The sequence below is a fragment of the Vicugna pacos genome, chromosome 21 (genome assembly GCF_048564905.1).
Source record: "Vicugna pacos chromosome 21, VicPac4, whole genome shotgun sequence".
In the NCBI taxonomy this organism is placed as follows: domain Eukaryota; kingdom Metazoa; phylum Chordata; class Mammalia; order Artiodactyla; family Camelidae; genus Vicugna; species Vicugna pacos.
The window spans coordinates 33,294,219-33,315,219 of record NC_133007.1 but is presented as its reverse complement, the minus strand read 5'-3'; the positions used below and the strand labels follow the sequence as shown (position 1 = coordinate 33,315,219).

At 45.8% G+C, this 21,001-nt stretch overlaps 2 protein-coding genes across 3 annotated transcripts; both read left to right on the top strand.

The window, feature by feature from the left end:
- The first annotated feature begins 1,101 nt into the window (after positions 1-1,101).
- Positions 1,102-16,227, top strand: PRDM7 (PR/SET domain 7). 2 transcript variants are annotated; one of them, XM_072946888.1, is made up of 11 exons: positions 1,102-2,252; positions 2,479-2,577; positions 3,006-3,129; positions 3,452-3,559; positions 7,908-7,957; positions 9,829-9,985; positions 10,627-10,728; positions 10,941-11,212; positions 11,614-11,681; positions 12,783-12,976; positions 14,914-16,227. In XM_072946888.1, the coding sequence occupies exons 2-11, from the start codon at positions 2,509-2,511 to the stop codon at positions 15,942-15,944; spliced, it is 2,175 nt and encodes a 724-aa protein (XP_072802989.1). In that variant the 5' UTR covers positions 1,102-2,252; positions 2,479-2,508; the 3' UTR covers positions 15,945-16,227. The 2 variants fall into 2 exon arrangements, with proteins under 2 accessions (XP_072802989.1, XP_072802988.1); XM_072946887.1 differs by having other exon boundaries at positions 14,911-16,227.
- On the top strand, positions 3,788-5,199 carry LOC102528452 (large ribosomal subunit protein eL39-like). Its single transcript, XM_072946904.1, is given in 2 exon segments — positions 3,788-3,935; positions 5,183-5,199. Coding segments are annotated over 2 exon segments (165 nt in total).
- Positions 16,228-21,001: the final 4,774 nt, after the last annotated feature.

The following is a 21,001-nucleotide window of genomic DNA, read 5'->3' as shown; positions in this document are numbered from 1 at the left end:
AGTTTGGAGAAATTAAGTGATTTTTCCAAGGATGTACATCTAATAACCTTGAAAATGGTGGCTGAAGCTTCAATCTTCTCTTAAATACTTTTCCGTTAAACAGGATGCCTCTCTTTAAGCTTTCCCATTTCTGAGAAATATATAATCTGATAACACTGCTGGGGAGCAGGTGTCTGTACACAGAAACAGTACCTGTGCAACACAGTTTGGTATTTTGGACTAAGACAGTTTAAATTCTGGAATAGAGCTTTGATTGAAAATTGAACACTTTGATCCCCACATTGTGGGTGGTCAAGGTTTTGTTTAGATATGGAAATGAGCCACAGTAAATAGTAAGTTTGTACAGAATGTTTGTTCTGTTATTTTAAGATATATATGTAAAACCTAATAACTTTCATTCATTTTTAGTGAGTATTTCAAATTATTTACAGAAAACATTTGTAAGTATAATTTTTAAGTAAAGGGAAAAAAGAATGAAAACAAATATCATATTCCAAACGACGCAAAAAGCCAGTCCCCCCTGATCTTCCCGAGACACTGAGGTCGTGATACCAGTACCTGATGCCTTTCAGCATGTGTAACCATACATGTATGTCTTTGGTTGGGTGTTTTTTTTTTTTTAATAACATGATTTTTTTCTGCATGTTACTTTCCTCTAATAAAACACTGATTAGAAATTATTCTGTATTAAAATATGCTAGAACCACCCCCACTAGGCTTTTTGCTTTTTTGTGTTTTTTGTTTGTTGGAGAGGGGGAGGTAATTAGGTTTATTTATTTTGACGGAGGTAGTGGGGATTGAACCCTGGACCTCGTGCATGCTAAGCACCGCTTTACCACTGAGCTATACCTTCCCCTCTAATATAACTATTCCACTTGTGTTTAAATCTTTGAATCATATGCTGTTTATTTTGTGAATACACAGTTTCACGAGAATTTGGTGAATTACATAGTTTTCCCCTGAATAATGCAATATTCATCACATGAGATTCTTGCTAAAACTGGACTTTGAAAGGAGGAGCACATACGTGTCTAAGAGAAAGGGCCGGAGCACTGCTACAGTCTAGCAAGCAAAGAATCTTTGTAGGGCGCAGGACTGCCACGTGCACTCTAAACACGCTCCAGGTCATCATTAAACTAGGTCGCGGAGTCTCGGGTGGAGAAAAATCAATGAAAGCCGCCAAATTGCGCCTGCGCGCTGGAGGCTTCTTGACGGACACGCGCAGGACCCAGAGCAGCCAATCCCCGAGGGGTGGGGCGGGACCTTCTCTGCGTTCCGCACCCTTGCGGCCGCCCATTGGCGGGGCCAATTCGGCCTCAGCGCCGATTGGTGGCTGGTGCCTGACAGGGCTTTACAAGCCTTCTCCTCGCCCTTGGCTTCTCCTCAGCTCGGGAGGACGGGGGCGCTCCGGTTCTGAGGGCGCGCGGGGCCAGGGTGGGCAGCGCGTTCAGCGCGAGAGGGGAGCCGGGGAGGCTGACCGGAACACGCCGTGCGAAACCCTTATAAACCCTCAGCCCGAGACCTTCAAATCCCAGGCCGGGAGGCCCCAGATCCCGTCACCCCGAAAGGCTCCGAATCCCGTCAGCCTTGGGGGACTCGGACCCAGACCTAGAGAGACCTCACGTCTCCTCAGCTTCAGAGACTCCAAGTCCCTTCACCCGGAGAAACACCAAATCCCCTAATGCTTAGAGCCCCGAATACCTTGAGCAACCCTGTTCCCCTCAGCCCGAGGCACCCACGGAGAGACCAAATTCCCCTCACCTCAGAGACCTAAACACCCTCAGCCTGGGAACCTTAACCCCTTCATCTTCATCGTCAAAGACCCCAACCAACTTCAGTGTCGGAGAACCTAGCGCCCCTTCACGGGAGACGCCAGATCTCCTCAGCCGCAAAGTTCCTAGATCCTCTCAGCCCGAGCATTCCAAATCTGTTCGGCCGCGAAGACGCCGAGGCTTGTCCTGAGGGATCTCGAATCCCCTCCATCTGAGGAACCCCGTTCCCTCAGCCTGACTGACCCCAATCTCCTCAGGCTGAGACAGAGCCTGTGCTACGCCCAGGTTTTTCCAGAGTCCCCAGGGGGAGATCCCTCTGAGAAATATTCCTCTTCCCTCGCTGGAACAGAGCCCTGATCGTCAGCCTGACCGCGGTCCCAGCAGTCAGGGGCTTCCAGGTCTCCTCAGGACTCCTCTGACTCGCACCTCAGGACTCCCTGGAACACCCACAGACGCGTCCTTCCCGCTGCCTTTCCTCAGGTGGGCCGAGTTCAGGGGAACTGAAGAAACAAAATCTACTTCACAGTAGGCTGGCCGTCACGGCCCGCGAAGGTCCTTCCATCCCGTCAGTTATCCCACCACGACGTCCCCACATCCTCTCAGCCTCGCTGGGTCCCCACACCTTCCTGTTTTGGACACCCCACCTGAAAGAAGACATACGTGGCTCTGGGCTGTCGCCCCCTCTCAGCACCTTCTCCTTCCACAGGCACCTTGGCCTTGAGGTGGTCCCAGCGCCATGAGCCCAGACAGGTCCTCGGAGGAGAGCACCGAGGGAGATGCTGGGGAAAGAGAGTGGAAGCCCACGGTGAGAGGTGGAGGAGGCCAAGCTGGGCTCCAAGCCGGGTCTACGGGAAGGATAGGGAGCGGGGCCTGGTGACAAGGAGCTGGTCCCTGGAGGACCGCAGACTCCTGGCCTGCACTAGCGGGTGACCTTCTCTGTGAACATACACAGGGTGTCTGGTCCTGTCTGAGATATCTGGGGGAGGGGGAAACAAGACATATCATCGTCGACTGCTCTGTGTCTGGGGAGGGTTAGGAACAGGCTCAGTGTTCGCTCAGTTAAGCAGGACACAATCAGGAGGGAAAGACTCCATCCTTGTCTCACAGAGACCTTCCCCCCCACCCAGAGGCCTCAGGCTACAGCCTGCACACAAGGCGGAGGAGAAGGCTGTTACGACTCTAAGTTGTGACTTGTATTAGTAAGTCATTGATGAAATCTATTATTTTCTCTAGGGCAAAGATACTTTCAAAGACATTTCCATATACTTCTCCAAGGAAGAATGGACTGAGATGGGAGAATGGGAAAAAATCCGATACAGGAATGTGAAAAGGAACTATGAAGCCCTGATTACTATAGGTAACAGGAAATGCTGGGTGCAGATGAGCCTGGGAAACATGAAACAGGTCTTCAGTCTCAATATTAGCTTGGCTCTCTCTTAGGCAGGTTCCTCACCCAACAGTTCCCTTCTGTGTGGAGACTAATGTGAAGGACATTTTTGTTCTTTTGTAGCAGGGTAGGGCTGGCACTGGCTGTGTGGAACTCACCTCTTGACTTGTTCTAGACTCTCCCAGCCCATCCTACTAAGTTGCGCTGACTTTGTGGCATTTTCCATTGCCTCTGTGCTTTGTTCCTTCTTCCAGCTCTTCCATTTTAGGACAAAAATTTAGCTTCTTCCTAGGTCTCAGAGCCCCTCGGCCAGCTTTCATGTGTCACCGCAGGAAGGCCATCAAACCCCAGGTGGATGACACTGAGGATTCTGATGAAGAATGGACACCAAGGCAGCAAGGTGAGGGGCCAGAAGGGTTTAGAGATGTCTTCCTGAAACCAGCCTGGGTTTAGGTCTCAGTTGCATTTCAGATATTAGTAAAGAGAACATAATCATTCAGCAAACAAGCAAAAAGCAAAACAGAATATTATACAGTAAGATGCTATCCATATAAAGTTTTAAGATATGTAAAATAGTAAGTCTCCTCTTCTCCACCTGGCCTATGTGCGGTTTACTCTGCTCCTCACCATGTCATCTCACAAGACTTTTAGGATCTAGTGATTCCTAGCCAAGAAACAAAAGCATAATTTTCCCATCCCCCAATTGATTCGAATGAACACTGGTAATAAAATCAGGCAGAACTCCAAGAGAGGACATTGGAAAAGAACCAAGCTGGGTTTTAAGGAGCCACACATGAGGAGACACATACATTTATGCTGTGTCATGGTCACTTGCATCTTACATATCACTCTGAAAACATCACTACTATCTGGACAGCTGGATGTATTTTGTTGGAAAAAATGATTTTTCTTTTTGTGTCAGTGTTTCAGCACTAGTGCTTTGCTCAGTAATGACTATGTGAGAACTTTTGTTGGAAAAAAATCTATATATATATTATTTATAGATACATTAAAAAGTAGTAAATGTATAAAAATCTGAATGTGAATAAGAAGTACCAAAATTATCACCAGAGAAGTAATTGCTGGCAGGTGGCTACACTGTGTCTTGGTTAGTTTTTTGTTTGTTTTTATTTTTGTTTTTGAATTTTGAAATAGAAATTAAAAGATCTAAAGCAGTTGTGGCAGAATGTTGACATAAGACTGAACGGTGGTGAATGTATAGATTTTCCAGTATAATTCTCCATAGTTTTCTATATGTTTAAAATTTATCATTTTCTAAATTTATTTTTGCTAAACATTGTTGATTAGTAAAAGGGAAACTAAAGAAACCTTAATTAGACTATAAATCTACCAAAGAGTTTTCTAATACTAATCTCATAATGGTTCAGTTATTGAATTAAATCTCTTAGAAGAGGAAATGATTAACATATTATATAAAGATACATTATTTATATATACTTAATCACACCACATGATCTTCTTACCCCAAGCTGAATCTGATTCTTTTCTTGACTCTGGGAGATGGTGAGAGAACTATTTAGTCTCCCTGATCTTTCCCACATTTCACTGACCAGAGACAGCATCAGGTAAATAGAATGAAGTGCAATTACTATAAAATAGAAGTGAGAAGCTCACTTCCTCTTCTGCTGCTCAGACAGGAGAATTTAGGCAGGTTAATCTGTCTAGACTGGATAAAGCAGTTCAGATTAGGTTTATGATTGCCCACCTACAGATTTCTGTTCCCTTAGGGTCTTAAAATTAGTGTTTAAGAGATATGAAAACTCAACATGGGGTTATCTGCAAAAGTTTTGCCATGACAAGAAAGTCTTCATAGGGAATATTTACCCCACAGTTTACTATACGTCTACACATCTTTATTTACCCTCTTAACAATTTCTGACTATACAGCACATTACTAACTATATGCACATTTTTGTACAACAAATCTCTAGAATATTTCATCTTGCATGACTGAAACTCTATACCCACTGAGCAACAACTCTCTTTTTCTTCCTCCCCATAGCCATTGGCAACCACTAGCCTATTTTCTGTTTCCATGAACTTTATTAATGTAGATATAAATGGAATCACACAGTATTTGTCTTTTTGTGATTGATCCCTTTCACTTAGCATAATGTCCTCAAGGTCAATCCATGATGTAGCATATGACAGAATTTCATTATTTTTTAAGGCTGAATAATATTCTATTGTATGTATATACCACATTTTCTTTTCTTTTTTCTTTTCTTTTCTTTTCTTTAAAATATACCACATTTTCTTTATCTGTTTATCTACCAATAAACATTTAGGTTTCTTCCACATCTTGGCTATTGTGAATAATGCTGCAATAACCATGGATGTTCACATATTTATTTAAGATCCTGTTTTCAACTTTTAATGGATATATACCCATATATATGTTTAATCACATAACAGTTCTAGTTCTAATTTTTTTGAGGAAACTCCATACTGTGTTTCATAAAGGCTGCAATATTTTACACTCCCCAAAACAGTGTGTAAGGTGTGTAAGGGTTCCAGTTTCTCCACGTCTTTACCAACACTTATTATTGTCTTTCTTTTCTTCATAGTGGCCATCCTAACAGGTATGAGATAATTTCTCACTGTGGTTTTAATTTGTAGTTCCCTGTTGACTACTAATATTGAACATCTTTTCATATTTTTGTTGGCCATTTGTATATCTTCTGTGGAGGAATGTCTATTCAAGCCCTTTTCCCATTGTATTAGTCAGGTCAGGCTGCCATAACAAAATACCATAGACTGAGCAGCTTAAACCACAGAAATTTGTTTTCTCACAATTCTGGAGGATGGAAGTTTGATATCTGGGTGTCATCATGATCAATATCTCTTCCTGGCTTATAGGCAGCCTCCATATTGCTGTATGTTTTACATGACCTATTCTTTGCATAGGCACACTCTTGGAGACAGAGAGCCACTTCTTTTAAGAGCACTAATCCCATCATGAAAGCCCTACTCTAGTGACCTTATCTAACCCTAACCACCCTCCAAAGGCCTCATCTCCAAATACCTCACATTGAGGGTTAGAGTTTCAACACAGGAATTTTGGAGGGACATAACTCAGTCTATAGCACTCAATTTTCAGTCGGGTTACTTGGTGTTTACTATTGAGTTGCAGGGGTTCTTTATATATTCTGGATATTAACCCTTTATCAGATATGTGTTTACAAATATTTCCCACAATTCTGTAGGGTGCCTTTTTGCTCTGTTCATTGTGTCCTTTGATGCAGAGAAGTTTTAAATTTAATGTTGTCCCATTTGTCTATTTTTGCTTTTGTTACTTGCACTTTTGGTGTCATATCTAAGAAATCATTGCCCATTCCAATGTCATGAAGCTTCCCCCCTCGTTTTGTCTAAAAGCTTTATCATTTCAGGTCTGACATTTAGGTCTTTAGTCCATTTTGAGATGATTTTTGTATATAATGTAAGATAAGATCTTCATTCTTTTGCATGTGGATATTCTGTTTCCCCATTTGCCTAAGGGATTATCCTTTCCCCATTGTGTAGTCTTGGAACCCTTGATGAAGGTCATTGGACCATATACCCAACAGTTTACTCCTGTTTATTTCTGGCTCTCTATTCTCTGCCACTGGTTTATATGTCTGTCTTTATGCTGATACTATACTCTTGGTTACTGCAGCCTTATAATATGTTTTGATACCAGAAAGTGTGAGTCCTTCATCTTTGCTCTTCTGTCTCAAGATTGTTTTGGCTATTTGGGGTCCTCTGAGATTCCATATTAACTGTAGGATGGCTTTTTCTAAATCTGCAAAAGATTCCATTGGGATTCTAACAGGGATTGCATTGAATCTTTGGATTGCTTTTGGTACTATGGATATCTTAAACAATGTTAAGTCTCTCAATCTATAAACACGGGATGTCTTTCTATTTACTTGGATCTTCTTTAATTTCTTTCAGCAATATTTTGTAGTTTTCAGTGTCTTCATCTCCTTAAGTTACTCCTAATTATTTCATTCTTTTTGATGCTATTATAAATAGGATGGTTTTCTTAATTTCCTTTTTGGAATGTTCATTGTTAGTACATAGAAATGTAACTGATTTCTGAGTGTTGATTTTCAATCCTGCAACTTTGCTAAATTCCTTTATTAGTTCTAACAGGATCTTTTAAGATTTTCTGCACATAAATCATGTCATCTGTGAACAGACATAATTTTACTTCCTTCCTTTCCAGACTGGATGCCTTTTGTTTCCTTTTCTTATCTAATGCTCTGGCTAGGGCTTCTAGTACTCTGTTGACTAGAAGTGGTGACAGTGGGAATCCTTGCCTTTTTTTCTTGATCTTAGGAGAAAAAAAGCTTTCAGTTTTTCACTGTTGAATATGATGTTAGAAGTGGAATTTTCATAAATGACCTTTATTATAGTGAGGTAACTTCCCTCTATTTCTAGTTTGTTGAGTATTTTTGTCATGAAAGGCTAGAAATCTTATTTTTTAAAAAATAAATGTAATAGATACTTTATAAACATAGGATGAAGCAGGAACAAGGTTTTGTCTATTTTTCCCTCTAATTTTAAGAAAATTATTTGGTGCTCCCACTGGAAGCACAGGCCTTGATGAGACAGAAATCATTTTCCAATCACCAATAATCCTTGTACTTGTCACTCTCTAGTTTAGAATTCTGTGTCTCTAAAGAGAATGCCCAGAGTTTGGAACCATTTACCAACCAAAACACTGATTTCTCATCACCTTTTAGTTAAAACTTCTTGGGTGGCCTTCAGAGCGGAGCACAGTAGACACAAGAAGGTGAGTATATCCTGAATCCTGTTGACAGGAAAATCTTCCTCACACAGCCAATCACAGGTAAGAAGAGGAGGATGCACAGAATATTCTAGGAATTGCTGCCTTCCTTTCCTTCTCCCTTTAACACAATGTCTGATAACATCATCATTTCAATAGTTAATAAGAATAGCAACAATAGTAGGGTTTTTTCACATTATTTATTTTAACAACATTTCAGACTTTAAGTTCTTCATATGAATAAACTCACTTAACCCTTACAACAACCCTACAGTACCCATAGGAAGGTACTGTAACTATCACCTTTTATAGATCAAGAAACTGAAATTTTTTAAAAATTGATTTATGCCTGAGATCACAGACTCGTTGGTAGTGCAATCTAATCCAGAGCTCCTTCTCCAAGCCACTTACAAGCGTATTAATACTTCCATAGTTTTATAAAGTCAACATTGTCTTGTTTATACATCTGTCCCTCATTCACCTGACTGATGACACCAACACCTCAGTACTTTTCTGCCAAGCTAAGACTACCTGACTGAGGGAGGCTTTTAGATATGTGGGCAGTTTGAACAGTGAATGGTCCGAGATGAAGAAGGAGACAGGATCCCCACCCTGGGCCTCCTACTCTAATAAGGGGAAGCACCTCTCAGCCCTGAGGAGCTTCAGATTTGATAACTGAGAAACAATAGCTAAGAAAACAACTTAAGGACTGCACACAGGTCGCACGCTTTCCAGCAAAAACTCATCCGTCTGGAATTGACTTCAAGTGCTCATTCTTGGAGGAGGAAGTTAACAGCTCCTTCCCCTGAGCTCTAGCTAGGACTCTCATGTTTGGAATCCTTTGTTTAGCCTGCCTGTGCATTCCAGTCTTCGAGAGCCTGGTCCATATCTGTTTCTTCTCAGAAGTCCCAGGCCCAGCTTAAGGCCCCAAGGGCCCCCTGAATGTTTTCTGAATGAGTGATTCCATATTTAAACGTTCAGCTAGTTGTAAGAGGACCAAGAAATGCTGAAGAAAATAGTATCTGTGAGCTAGATTTCAAATATGGAGACAGCTGAGGGGATAAGCTGATAGCAGGACTATAATTTCACACTCACACTGTACTAAATAGCTTACAAAGAAATTTGGTGAATTATTAAGTTTCATGTTCACTAAAACATTAAGAATCATATATAGCAATTTACAGATCAGGAAACTGAAGAGAACTAACTTAGTAGTACAGCCTTATTCCAGCAGAATTGTTGGGGACCAGCTAGTCTATTTCCAAATATTCTCTCTAGGATAAGGCAATGCGCTACTTTTAGCATCATTTTCTTTATTGTCTAGATATGTTCCTTCCAACCATGTCTTTGTTCTTGTCCCAATCTCACTGCTCTGTTACCTATTTTCCAGAGGTGTTTTGTGCCCTCTATGCTTTGCTATGTTTCCTCTTCTATCAAATATTCACTAATTAACAGAAGATCCCCTCTTTTCCTCTATAAGCTCTTACCTGCTTCTTTCACAGACCTTGCTGACTCTCCAGCTGGTCTTCCCAAGTCTTCTCCCTCCCTTGCTCTTACTTTTATAGAGAAATTTGAAGGGAAAGTCCTTTATTTACTCTCTGGTGTTCAGACCCCCCAGGTATTTCCAAGGGTTGTTGAAGTATTAACTAAAGTCATGCAAGGGAAAATAATGTCGGGGGTTGGCACAGCTCAGTGATGGAGCACATGCTTAGCATTCACAAGGTCCTGGGCTCAAACCCCAGTACCTCCATTTTAAAAAGTAAATAAACCTAATTACCTCCCCCACCGCCCCCCCAAAAAAGAAAGAAAATACATCTTAAGCCCTAAAGAACTAAAGAAATGCATTTGTCTTTTACTGTGTGACGCTCACATTGAAGGGAATGCCAAGGGGGCCATTAAGTAATCAATCTAGTTTGAAGGAGTTGTCGGGAACAGCAAAACCGCTGAAGACAAGTGGCTCCGGGCAAGCCCAGAAACCATTTCCCCCTCTCGGAGAAGCAAGCACCTCTGGGCGGCACTCCAGACAAAAACTGGGTAAGAGAAGGTAACTTAGGGACTTCAGTCCCTCTAAGTCCTCTAGAAAGGTTAATAAATGTGGCCTAGGTATGTGGGGTGGACTCTGGCTAGGCCTGAGTTTAAATTGGACTAACCTGATTTAGCACTGGGGCTTTGGGAAAATCTTATAAATGTTCTGAGCTCCTGATTGCTAATTGGTGAAGTGAACATAAGGATACATAACTCATATATTTTTTGAAAGCATTAAATTAAATACAATAGTATTGAGACATACCAGTTGTTCAATAAATCCATACATAATCATAGGGACCACACTTTCTAGTGTTGTATGCCAGGGCCTTCACTCAATGCCTAACATGGAATGTGCCCTCAATAAATATTTTCTGAATGAATAAATATGTGAATGAACCATTTTCTAAGTAGAAGGGTTTGGAAGTTAAACCTAATAATGGGAATGGCTGGAAGCTAGAATTGAATTAAGCACCTGGAGTCAGTGTGGAGTCTGAGTCTTTCTGAACCAACAGTTAAAGGAGGAAAAATCAAAGCATGTAGAAGGACAGGTGATAATTTAACGGGAGGAGATTTCACATTTTCTGGTAAAACAGGGGCTAACACTCCAGACCCCACCAACCTCACTAACCTATGCTTCTCCAATTTAGAGCTCAGAAGGAAGGAGAGTCAAGTGAAGATGTACAGCCTGCGAGAAAGAAAGGGCCACGCATACCAGGAGGTCAGCGAGCCCCAGGACGATGACTACCTCTGTGAGTGACCCTGCTGACCTGCTCACAAAGAAGGCTGCTATGTCTTGTACAATAATCTCATTTCATCATTTGGTCCCCAAGTCATTCCCTTCCTCTAGTGAGCTGGAGTACAGGATTGAGGCTAAATGATGTGAGTGCCCTGGGTCTTTGTGAAACACTTCACCAGCAACATACACTATACCTTCCCTAATCCCTGTTGCTCTCGCCTCCAGATTGTGAGAAGTGCCAGAACTTCTTCATTGACAGCTGTGCTGCTCACGGGCCCCCTACATTTGTTAAGGACAGTGCAGTGGAAAGGGGGCATCCTAACCGCTCAGCCCTCACTCTGCCCCCTGGATTAAGAATCAGACCATCGGGCATCCCGGAGGCTGGGCTTGGAGTATGGAACGAAGCATCTGATCTGCCGTTGGGTCTGCACTTTGGCCCCTATGAGGGTCAGATTACAGAAGATGAAGAGGCAGCCAACAGTGGATACTCCTGGCTGGTGAGAAACATGCACTTCTTCCCCTGCACTCTGGTTTCCACATCCCTTCTGTGCCTTGGTGGGACCTCACCTCCTGCATGCTAGGATGTGGATGGGGATGGCCTGGTCAGCTTGTACACTGGATTTTGCATGAACATGGAACTTCCATTTAAAGATCAGAGGGCAGGTGGGAACACAGGGGTACAAACACAAAGAAGTGGCTCCTCCCCTTGGGGCCCTGCCCGAGTGGACAGACAGACTCGGACATTAGGTGTTGATTAAGGAGCTTATCGTGTGGCCATGGCTGGTAGTTGAATCCATGCAGGCTGAAGAGCACTGATGACAGCAGAGTGAAATAATACTCCCCAGCAAAAAATAAATTAAATAAAATAAAGCCTTTAATGTCTTTTTCTGAAACTCAGATCACCAAAGGGAGAAACTGCTATGAGTATGTGGATGGAAAGGATAAATCTTGGGCCAACTGGATGAGGTAAGTCCAGTGTGTTTCCAGGTTCCAGGGAGGACATTCATGTCTCTCAAGCCCACATCCCTTTCCTTCTCATCACACCTCCCTCAACGGTTTTTACGTCGTCTGTCTCTCTTTTTTCTCCATACAATACTCTTTCATTTAAAGAAACATTAGAAAAAAAAAGAAGATAAAAATATAGTATATGTCCTCAAAATATAAGTCTCTATGCTAGAAAAAATTTGAGTACTTAAAAAAAAACCTGAAGAGTCTATATTTACCAAGGACACTTTAATTTACCTGACATGTATTAAGCACTTACTACGTTTCAGTTTAGACAACGGAGTTCATTACTTAAACAGATACTGCAGACAGACATTAAACAACTGATTTTAGGAGTATTTACCTATAATTTTCCTGTTTTTCGGGAACTACACAGTGTCAGGACAACCTGAGACGAGGGACTTTTAATCTGTGAGGGCAGCAAGTCTTCCCAGACTCACTCTAATTAGAACTGAGTTCTGCAGCCTGCGAAGGAATGGTCTGCAGTGTGGACCTGACCCGGCCCCTCTTTCTGAAGTCCTCTCATTCTGTCAGGGGATGCAGACTGTGAATAAACTATTATTGTTCTGTGTAACTGTGCTGAGTCGAAGAGATCTCCCAGTTTCTACAGGACCCTGGGGAAGACAAGGGAATGGTACCTTACATAAAGTGTGAGGAGACTGGAGAAAAAGGCCTCTCAAAAGACGACTGGCTTGGGCCGAACAATGAGGGGTATGTGCTCATCTAGAAGCAGAGTTCATGAGCAAGCACCAGGTTCTCTGGTGTGAAAGCAGAACTTAAGTCAGAGTTTAGAGAAGCTAAAGGACACTCAAGGTGGAGATAAGCCTGGAATTGAGCTTCGAAAAGCAGACGATTACGTTAGGAGAGAAAAGCACTCCAGCCATGATGGGGTGTCAGCAGGGTGTGGAGATGGGAGTTCACAGGACAGGGAAGGAGACTTAGGTGTGAACAGCAGGTTCCGGGAAGGAATGGTGGGAGTGGCTGCATCAGAGAAGGAAGGCAAGGAGCCGGGCATGGATCTGACGGGTGGGGGAACTTACACTCTTTCCTGCCTCAAACCAGGTATGTGAACTGTGCCCGGGATGACGAGGAGCAGAACCTGGTGGCCTTTCAGTATCACAGACAGATCTTCTACCGGACCTGCCGAGTGGTTAGGCCAGGCTGTGAGCTGCTGGTCTGGTATGGGGACGAGTACGGCCAGGAGCTGGGCATCAAGTGGGGCAGCCAGTGGAAGAGAGAGCACGCCACAGGGCAAGGTGGGCACCACCACTCCCCGAGCAGGAAGAGAAGGAACGCTCTCCTTGGGGACTTTCATGGTCCAGCTCCTAAGTAGAGTAAAATCCAGTCTGAAGAAGGGAAAATTTCAATTAAGATGCTTCAGAAATTGACTTATCTTATATGTCTTTGACTCTTAGGGGAAATATTTATATTTAATTTTTTTCTTCTAATTTTTTTTAACATTTCATGCAAGAAATATATAACATCACATAGTGTGGAAAGACTCAGAGCCAAGAACAAGTTTTCGAGCACGAACAGCTCTCTCACCCTTAGCTGTTTCTTCACTTCCTCTGTATTTCTAAGTGACACGTGTCCATTGATTTGCATTCACTCATTATTTTACTCAGTTGCCATGTGAGCTCATACTCTGTGCCAGACACGGCTCCAGGCACTGGAAACAGAGATTGAACAGGGCAGTCAGAACCACTGTTCTTGGGCAGTGGAGGGGAGGGGAGTATGTCTGTATAGCGCCAGACATGGGTTAGTGCTCTGAGGAAAACCTGTCCAGGAAAAGTGCCTCAGGATCAGTGTGAGGGGAGGCGGGGGTGGCAGAGGGTGCTCGGGAAGGGCTCTCTCCAGAGATGACATCTGTGGGCAAGGACTCCAGGCAGAGGGAGCAGCCATGCACCAGCCTCAGGGCAGAAAGGAGACAGACCATTCAGGTGGTCACAGAAGGACACCCAGAGGGAAGGAAGGAGGCTGAGTAGACACACAAAAGCCTTTGTGCCTACCAGGCTTAGGCACTGGGTTCTCCTGAGTGAGATGGAACAGTCGTGTGGGTTTCAGCTAGAAGTGGCATGATCTGTGTCCTAAGATAATGCTTTGGTTAATTTTTGGAAAGAGATGCAATGGGGAATCCCTTCAGAGATCAGTTCCCCGTCAGGTGAGAGAGGGCAGCACACGGCTCAGGATGGGTGGGAGTCAGGCTGGTGGGTTAGGGTCAGGCTTACACCGGACTTCCTCTGGTCTTTTAAATGGACTAATACTGAATGAAATAAATCAAATATGAATACTTGCTGTGAGGCCTGAGGAAGGACATACTTTTATGTTTATGGAAAACAGAGAGAAGCACTTCATGACCTAACTGGGCAGCAGCAGCCAGAGTCCTCCCGTCTGTGGGACCTGGGTGACTCTGTCCTGTCTAATCTGAGTGCCTCCTCTTCCTCAGAGAGATCCAGGCACATGGGGTGCTCAGCTAAATATGTCTCTGTGAATTAGGAGACTCAAATTCAGCTTTCCTCACAGGCTGTTTAACCACGGCGCTGTCCTGCCCCCCCACATGTGTAGATCTCCAGGCTGAATTCCCCCAGCTTAATAGATCCCTTTCTGCTCACAGGGGTTCACTCAGGATGACTCCACCTAAGTCACCGAGAGTGTTGCTGCTTCTCAATAGAATAAAATACCTGTGGACACTGTGTCACATGTGATACAGCTTTAAAGACACTTACACATGGAGAAAGGTCACTGCAGCTCCATCTCTATAAGGAGTGAAGCTGCCTCTGATGCTCCTTGAAGATCCCTAGTCTGGATGTAGAAAAGGCCCTTAATACGGGCTTTCTGGATTTCTGAAGATGTAGTGAATAAAAATGGAATGGGTGGGGGTGGAGGGCAGAGCTCAGTGGCAGAGCGCATGCTTAGCATGCACAAGGTCCTGGGTTCAATCCCCAGTAGCTCCTCTAAAAATAAATAAACCTAATTACCTCCCCCTCCCCCACTACCAAAATAAAAATAGATAATACAAGAATAAATATAAAAATTTTAAGAAGTGAAATTGAAAAAACAGTAAACGGACAAACAGGATTTAAAGAAACACTTGGTGGGTGACACCGTTTGCTGTCAATGCGCTAGGATTAGTGGGGCAGGCCTCACCAGGAGACAAAACACCTGACTGACCAAAAGCATCCTCTTTCAGCAGAACCAAAGATCTATCTATGTCCCTCCTGCTCTCTGGCCTTCTCCAGTCAGAAATTCCTCAGCCAACATGTGAAACACAACCACCCCTCTCAGATCCTCCCAAGAACAGCTGCAGGAAGACACCTGGAGCCAGAAGATCCCTGCCCAGGCAATCAAAATGAGCAGCAGCAGCATTCTGACCAACACAGCTGGAATGACAAACCTGAAGGTCAAGAGGCCAAGGAAAGGTCCAAACCTTTTCTGAAAAGGATAAGACTGAGGAGGATTTCAGGGGCCTTTTCCTACTCACACAAAGGACAAATGGGGAACTCCAGGGTACATGACAGAATGATAGAGGAAGAGCCCAGCACAGGCCAGAAAGTGAATCCAAAAGACACAGGCAAATTATTCACGTGGGCAGGAGTGTCAAGAACTGTAGAAGTCAACTATGGAGAGTATGGGCAAGGCTGCAAGGATACATCACATCTCACCACACACCAGAGGACACACACAGGGGAGAAGCCCTATGTTTGCAGGGAGTGTGGACGAGGCTTTACACGGAAGTCAAATCTCACCATACACCAGAGGACACACACAGGGGAGAAGCCCTATGTTTGCAGGGAGTGTGGACGAGGCTTTACACGGAAGTCACATCTCACCATACACCAGAGGACACACACAGGGGAGAAGCCCTATGTTTGCAGGGAGTGTGGACGAGGCTTTACACAGAAGTCACATCTCACCAAACACCAGAGGACACACACAGGGGAGAAGCCCTATGTTTGCAGGGAGTGTGGACGAGGCTTTACACGGAAGTCACATCTCACCACACACCAGAGGACACACACAGGGGAGAAGCCCTATGTTTGCAGGGAGTGTGGACGAGGCTTTACACAGAAGTCAGCTCTCACCACACACCAGAGGACACACACAGGGGAGAAGCCCTATGTTTGCAGGGAGTGTGGACGAGGCTTTACACAGAAGTCACATCTCACCAAACACCAGAGGACACACACAGGGGAGAAGCCCTATGTTTGCAAAGAGGGTGAGTGAGTCATTACCAATAAACCACATCTTAGCCACAGGAGGATTAATTAACACATACATACTCCATACCTCAGCTCTGACTGGGTGTCAAAGGAAGTCTATGACCCCTAACACTCAGGACAGAAATTACTGATTAAATAGATCCTCTACTTTCGTGACAAGAGATGAGGTAGATAAACAGGGGAGGGCTTCTTAAGTGTTCTGGAGATGTTCATAACAATACGTTTCACAGTATTTTGGTCTCCAGTTCTAATAAATTTTGTCTCCACACAAATCTGAAGCCCAGACTATGTACCTCATTCCCCTTCTTATCACTGAAAACGGTGGGGTCCAGGAGGGCCACAGAGAACTCATACTCTCAGCCCAGTCTCCACAGGAACTGAACCCCTGGAAAGGTGTAAGTCTGAAGTCAATCTGATTAGGGTACCGGACAATTGATTCCTGTGTCCAGGGAGAGTAATCTAGGATTCGAGACAGACTCATCAGGTTGGGGAACTCCTTGGTCTCTTGGGAAGTGTGGCCTCTTCTCCTAATAGACCCCACCCTCCCTTGGCCTCTCCTGGTTCCTCTCTGGTTTCCTCCGACTCCTGCAGCCTCAAAGGTGAAAGCCGTGTGCATGTGGGCATGTATGCAAGCACATGTGTGCATGAGTGTGTGCCTGGCTCAATCTGGGGCATCTGGTCTCCCTCACTCTCTCATCGCTGTCCCCTCTAGGTCAGCACCTCACGGCATACAGCATGTGGACTCCAGATCAGACCACAGTGGGTCGATTCTCATCTCTGCCCTCACCAGCTGTGTGACCTAGGGCAAGATGCTCAACTTCTCGGTGCCTCTTTTTTTTTTTCTCTTTTAATCTATAAAATGGGATGGGAGCTCTAGCTTTTGGTTTGATGTTAAAAGTTGGATCAGCATGGGCAGAATCTGGCACAGAGACTGGCTGAGAATGCAAGACCTGCACTTTGTTCTATCCCTGCATGACTATCAATGCCCACGTCTTCCAGGTGTTCAGAGCTGGACGAGGAAAGACAGAGACAGGGTAGAGACCTGGGAGCCAAATCATGACGCTGGGCAGACCCCACTGCTTTCTCCTCTGCAGACTTGCAGCCCTGAGAAGGAGGTGTGAGGTCAGGGACACTAAGGGAGGGGTGAACCGCCCTCCCACGGAGCCCCAGCAGCCTCAGAACCCCCTCAACACAGGCAGGCAGCCTGGCTGAGAACAGACTCTGGAGACAGCGTCTGCAGGAACCAAGGGAGCCGTGAATCTCTGAACCCCTTTCTGCCCCACCTGCACAGAGCGTCCACAAAGCCCACCACACAGCACTCCTGTACGCACTTGCCCTGGACCCGGGCCTGTGCTTCAGTGCAACATGGTGCCACCTTGAAATTCTCAACCATTTTATCTTTAAAGTTACGTTTTATAAGCAAAGTCTATAACTTATAATGAAAAAGAATTTGAAAAGGAAGATACAATGTACCTGTAGGACGGAAGCACTGTGCTGTACACCAGACACTGACACAGCATTGTAAACTGACTAGACTCCAATTTAAATAAATAGTTCTGTAGGAAAAACAAGTAAGTGAAGTCTGAAGGGACAACGGGGCACACTCTAAGTAGAGCAGATCCGCACCACGTCCCCAAGGCCCCAGGAGCACAGGGCTCCCGTGGACCAGCGAGTAGAGGTGAGCATGCCATACCTGCCACTGGGCCAGTGAGGGCGCTGACCGCCCAGGGGTCACGCTTCTCTGAGACCCAGAACTGCATTTGAATGCAGACGGGAGCAGCGCTGTTCAAGGAGACATGCCCCTGAGGACCCATCACATCCTCTCCCTCACGACTCCCCCCCACACACACCAACCCCGCTTCTGAGGAGTCCTAGGCTTAGCCCAGTCCTGCTCCTGCCGAGACGGGCTCAGGAAGGCTGAATCCCAACCCGTTGCCAGAAGATGCCAAAAGGAGTGTGGCCACCAGGGGGGCACCCAAACCCCACGACCACCTGACCCACGTCCCAGGCTTGTAAAGTCTCTACATCAACTATGTGGATTTCAATAATAAAACCCATTATTATTTTCCATTTTCTTTCATGCTTTTTTAAATGAATGTGTGTCTGTGGTTTTAACGTCTCCCTACGGGAAGAGAAGCAGCATAAAGCTTTCAATATTCTGTGGCTTTGCACATGGGCCATGGGAGGGACAGAGTTGGGGACAATATAGGCAAAGTTATTTCCACTGAAAGACATGGTAGGGGAGATTCTCACCTCCATTTCCCACCAGACCTGACCTGGAACCCCCCTGGAAGGCTGAGCATTTCAAGGTCTGCTCCCTTTCCTGCCCTCCAGCCAAAAACCTCATTCCTAGCAGGGTGCCAGCCTCCAAGATGGTGCAAAATCCATCTCCTGTGACCTACTCCCTGTGTGGTCCCCGCCCTTGTAGAACCGGGATGACCTGTGTTGTGGAAATGATGTGTGCAACTCCCAAAGCTAGCCCACAAAAAGGCATTTCAGCTTCTCATACCATCTCAGGTCACTGCCCCACCCACTGCCAGCTGCTGGCAGCCACAGTCCTTGTTTTGAAGAGGAGGCTCAGAGAAGTGTGCACTCTGCCACATGCTGTATTCAGCAAGGCCTCTGTCCTGTCCCCAGGACACCCATCAGGCCTGCAAGGCCATCCAGCTCCACCTGCTGGTTTCCCAGCACCTCCACTGAGGCTGTGACTACCCTGGATGGGGCCCAGCGGCCCCCACAGCTCTCACAGCCCCACCTGCTTCTGCTCTGCTCACCTGCACCCTGGTAAGTACACTGCCAGCTTGTGGACCGTACCTGAGCAGATGAGGGGTCTATCACCAAGACAGTCGGCCAAGAACTCAGAACAGCAACGTGCCCTCCACAGATGGGGCAGAGCACAAGAGGGTAGACTTGTCTTCAGCCCCAGACTCTGCCCTGTAGGCCCTCCCATGAACCCTGGAGCAGAACCTGCAGGGATTCTGCCGCGGTTGGAAGAAATGCTGCTCTGACTCCCCGGCTCCTAGGACGTGAGAGAAACTCAGAAAGCTGGTTCTTACGGGATGGGCTTTCCCTGGACCCAGCTCCTGTGGGGCCAGTTTCCAGACAGGATGCCCCCTGACAATGGGAGGAGAGAAAGACGGACAGAAGGGGCCTAGGAGCAGTGGGACAGGTGGGAAGACAGGATACAGAGCATCACCCGCCCCTTTTGCATCTGAGAGTGTTTCAGCCCCTGAAATATCATGTTAATGGGGGACAGGTTCCTACAGTGACAGGCAAGTCAAAGGATGCCCTAAAGATTTCTGAAAAAAATAAACAAATCATGTGGAAATTATTATAATTCTTGGTGAATTATTTGAATGAGAACTTACATCACTTGATGCAGTTTTATCGTCTGCAGTGTGAGGAGACTACAAAGGGAACACACTTAATTTTAGGTTTTGCTGACTGTGAGCTGTTGAGATTATCAACTCTTCATTCTTGCAGGAACCTCTGTGACGTAAGTTACAGCAACAGACACAGGTGACCATAAGGACACCCACAACACAGCCACTGCCCACATCAACCCCGGCCAAGACCTCCCGGTGCCACATAACACGTTCACCATCACCCAGCACACTAGAATCATCAACGGTGCTCACTTCGGGGCTGGACCAACAGGTCAGGGGTCAGGAGGGGCCACTGGTGATGCAATCACATCTACATTTGTCCCAGATTGTAAAGCAAAGACACCAGCCAATCAGAACAGACATCAACCAACCAGAACAGGTTCACAACCAATCAGAACACACTTCAGACCAAATAGAACATGCACCAACCAATCAGAAGAGGTGTCTGCTGCAGACAAGGCCCTGCTGGTGCCCACAGGCTGACTTTGAGCTCTGGGCATCTTAAACCCTAAGGTATCCCTGGAATAAATCAGCAATGAAACCCACAAGACTCCTCCTGTAACTGGAAAAAGAAATGGCTCTGCTCCCCACAAAACTAGACCATGTGCCCTGGTGAAAACAGGAGAAGATGCCTAGCATCCTGCCCTCCATAAGTGCTGACCATGTCACCGAAGGGGTCCCAGGACCCCCTGGTTTGGTGCTGGGACTAGAGATATACCAATCAGATCCCAGTTCAGGTGAAGTTTCCTCCTGGGTCAGTTTTGGGAGGGGATGGTCTAAGCTGATTGAAGTTTACTTCTTTGGAGAGTGCTGGGCCAAAATGAGAGCTGAGATGTGCTGCAGCTTGTCCACCTTTCCCTGGGTGCCTGATGGGACAGAAGCCTGGGAAGCCAGTCATCTAATGGAGGGTACACTTGGTGCCTCTGGTCTCTGGGCAACACTGGGTGGATGAACCAAACCAGCACCTATGCGCCCCAGTGCTGACCACCTGCCTGTCTGAAGAGTGGTCTGCACACTCTCTGCCAGGTCAGGCTGCCAACCTCCAAGGTGAAGTCTTGTGATCACAGCAACACCAGCCCTCCCGTCTTCAGCCCACCTGCAAAGTCTGGCTGAGGCCAATGGATGTCTCAAGAACTATGTTCCGCAGTGGCCTGTGTGTCACTGTGCTGAGCAGCAGTGCCGTGATTCAGGCCAGTAGCCTTCAGCCTGGTGGAATGTTAGAACCCACAGGGACACACTGACCAAGGACCACCCCCTTTCCCAGGGAAAGGACAGCCAATTCTGGGCCAGGTGGTGACTCGAATGGGCAGACATGTGCAGAAAGTAGGGTCCATGACACAGACAAGGTATGGCTGTCCTGGGCAGGGGAGGGGCTCTATCACTGGGCAGGGCCCGCTGGATCCCAAGGTTAAGAATAAAGAGTCTTTGGGGACAGGTGGTGGGAATAGACTCAAAGCCTCTGTGGCGATGCTGCAGGCAGGACACAAGGGTGAGTGCAGCACAGAGGCAGTTCACAGGAAGAGTGTTTGGATGAACAGATGGGCTTGGGGTAGAGCTGGGAAGGGCTGGGAAGCAGGGCCCAGAAACCCTGTCTGTCTCTCTCCTGCTGTCTCATTCTACTTCCTGCATCTACTTAACTCTCACTCCGCAGCCTGTCTCCATCCACACCTGCATA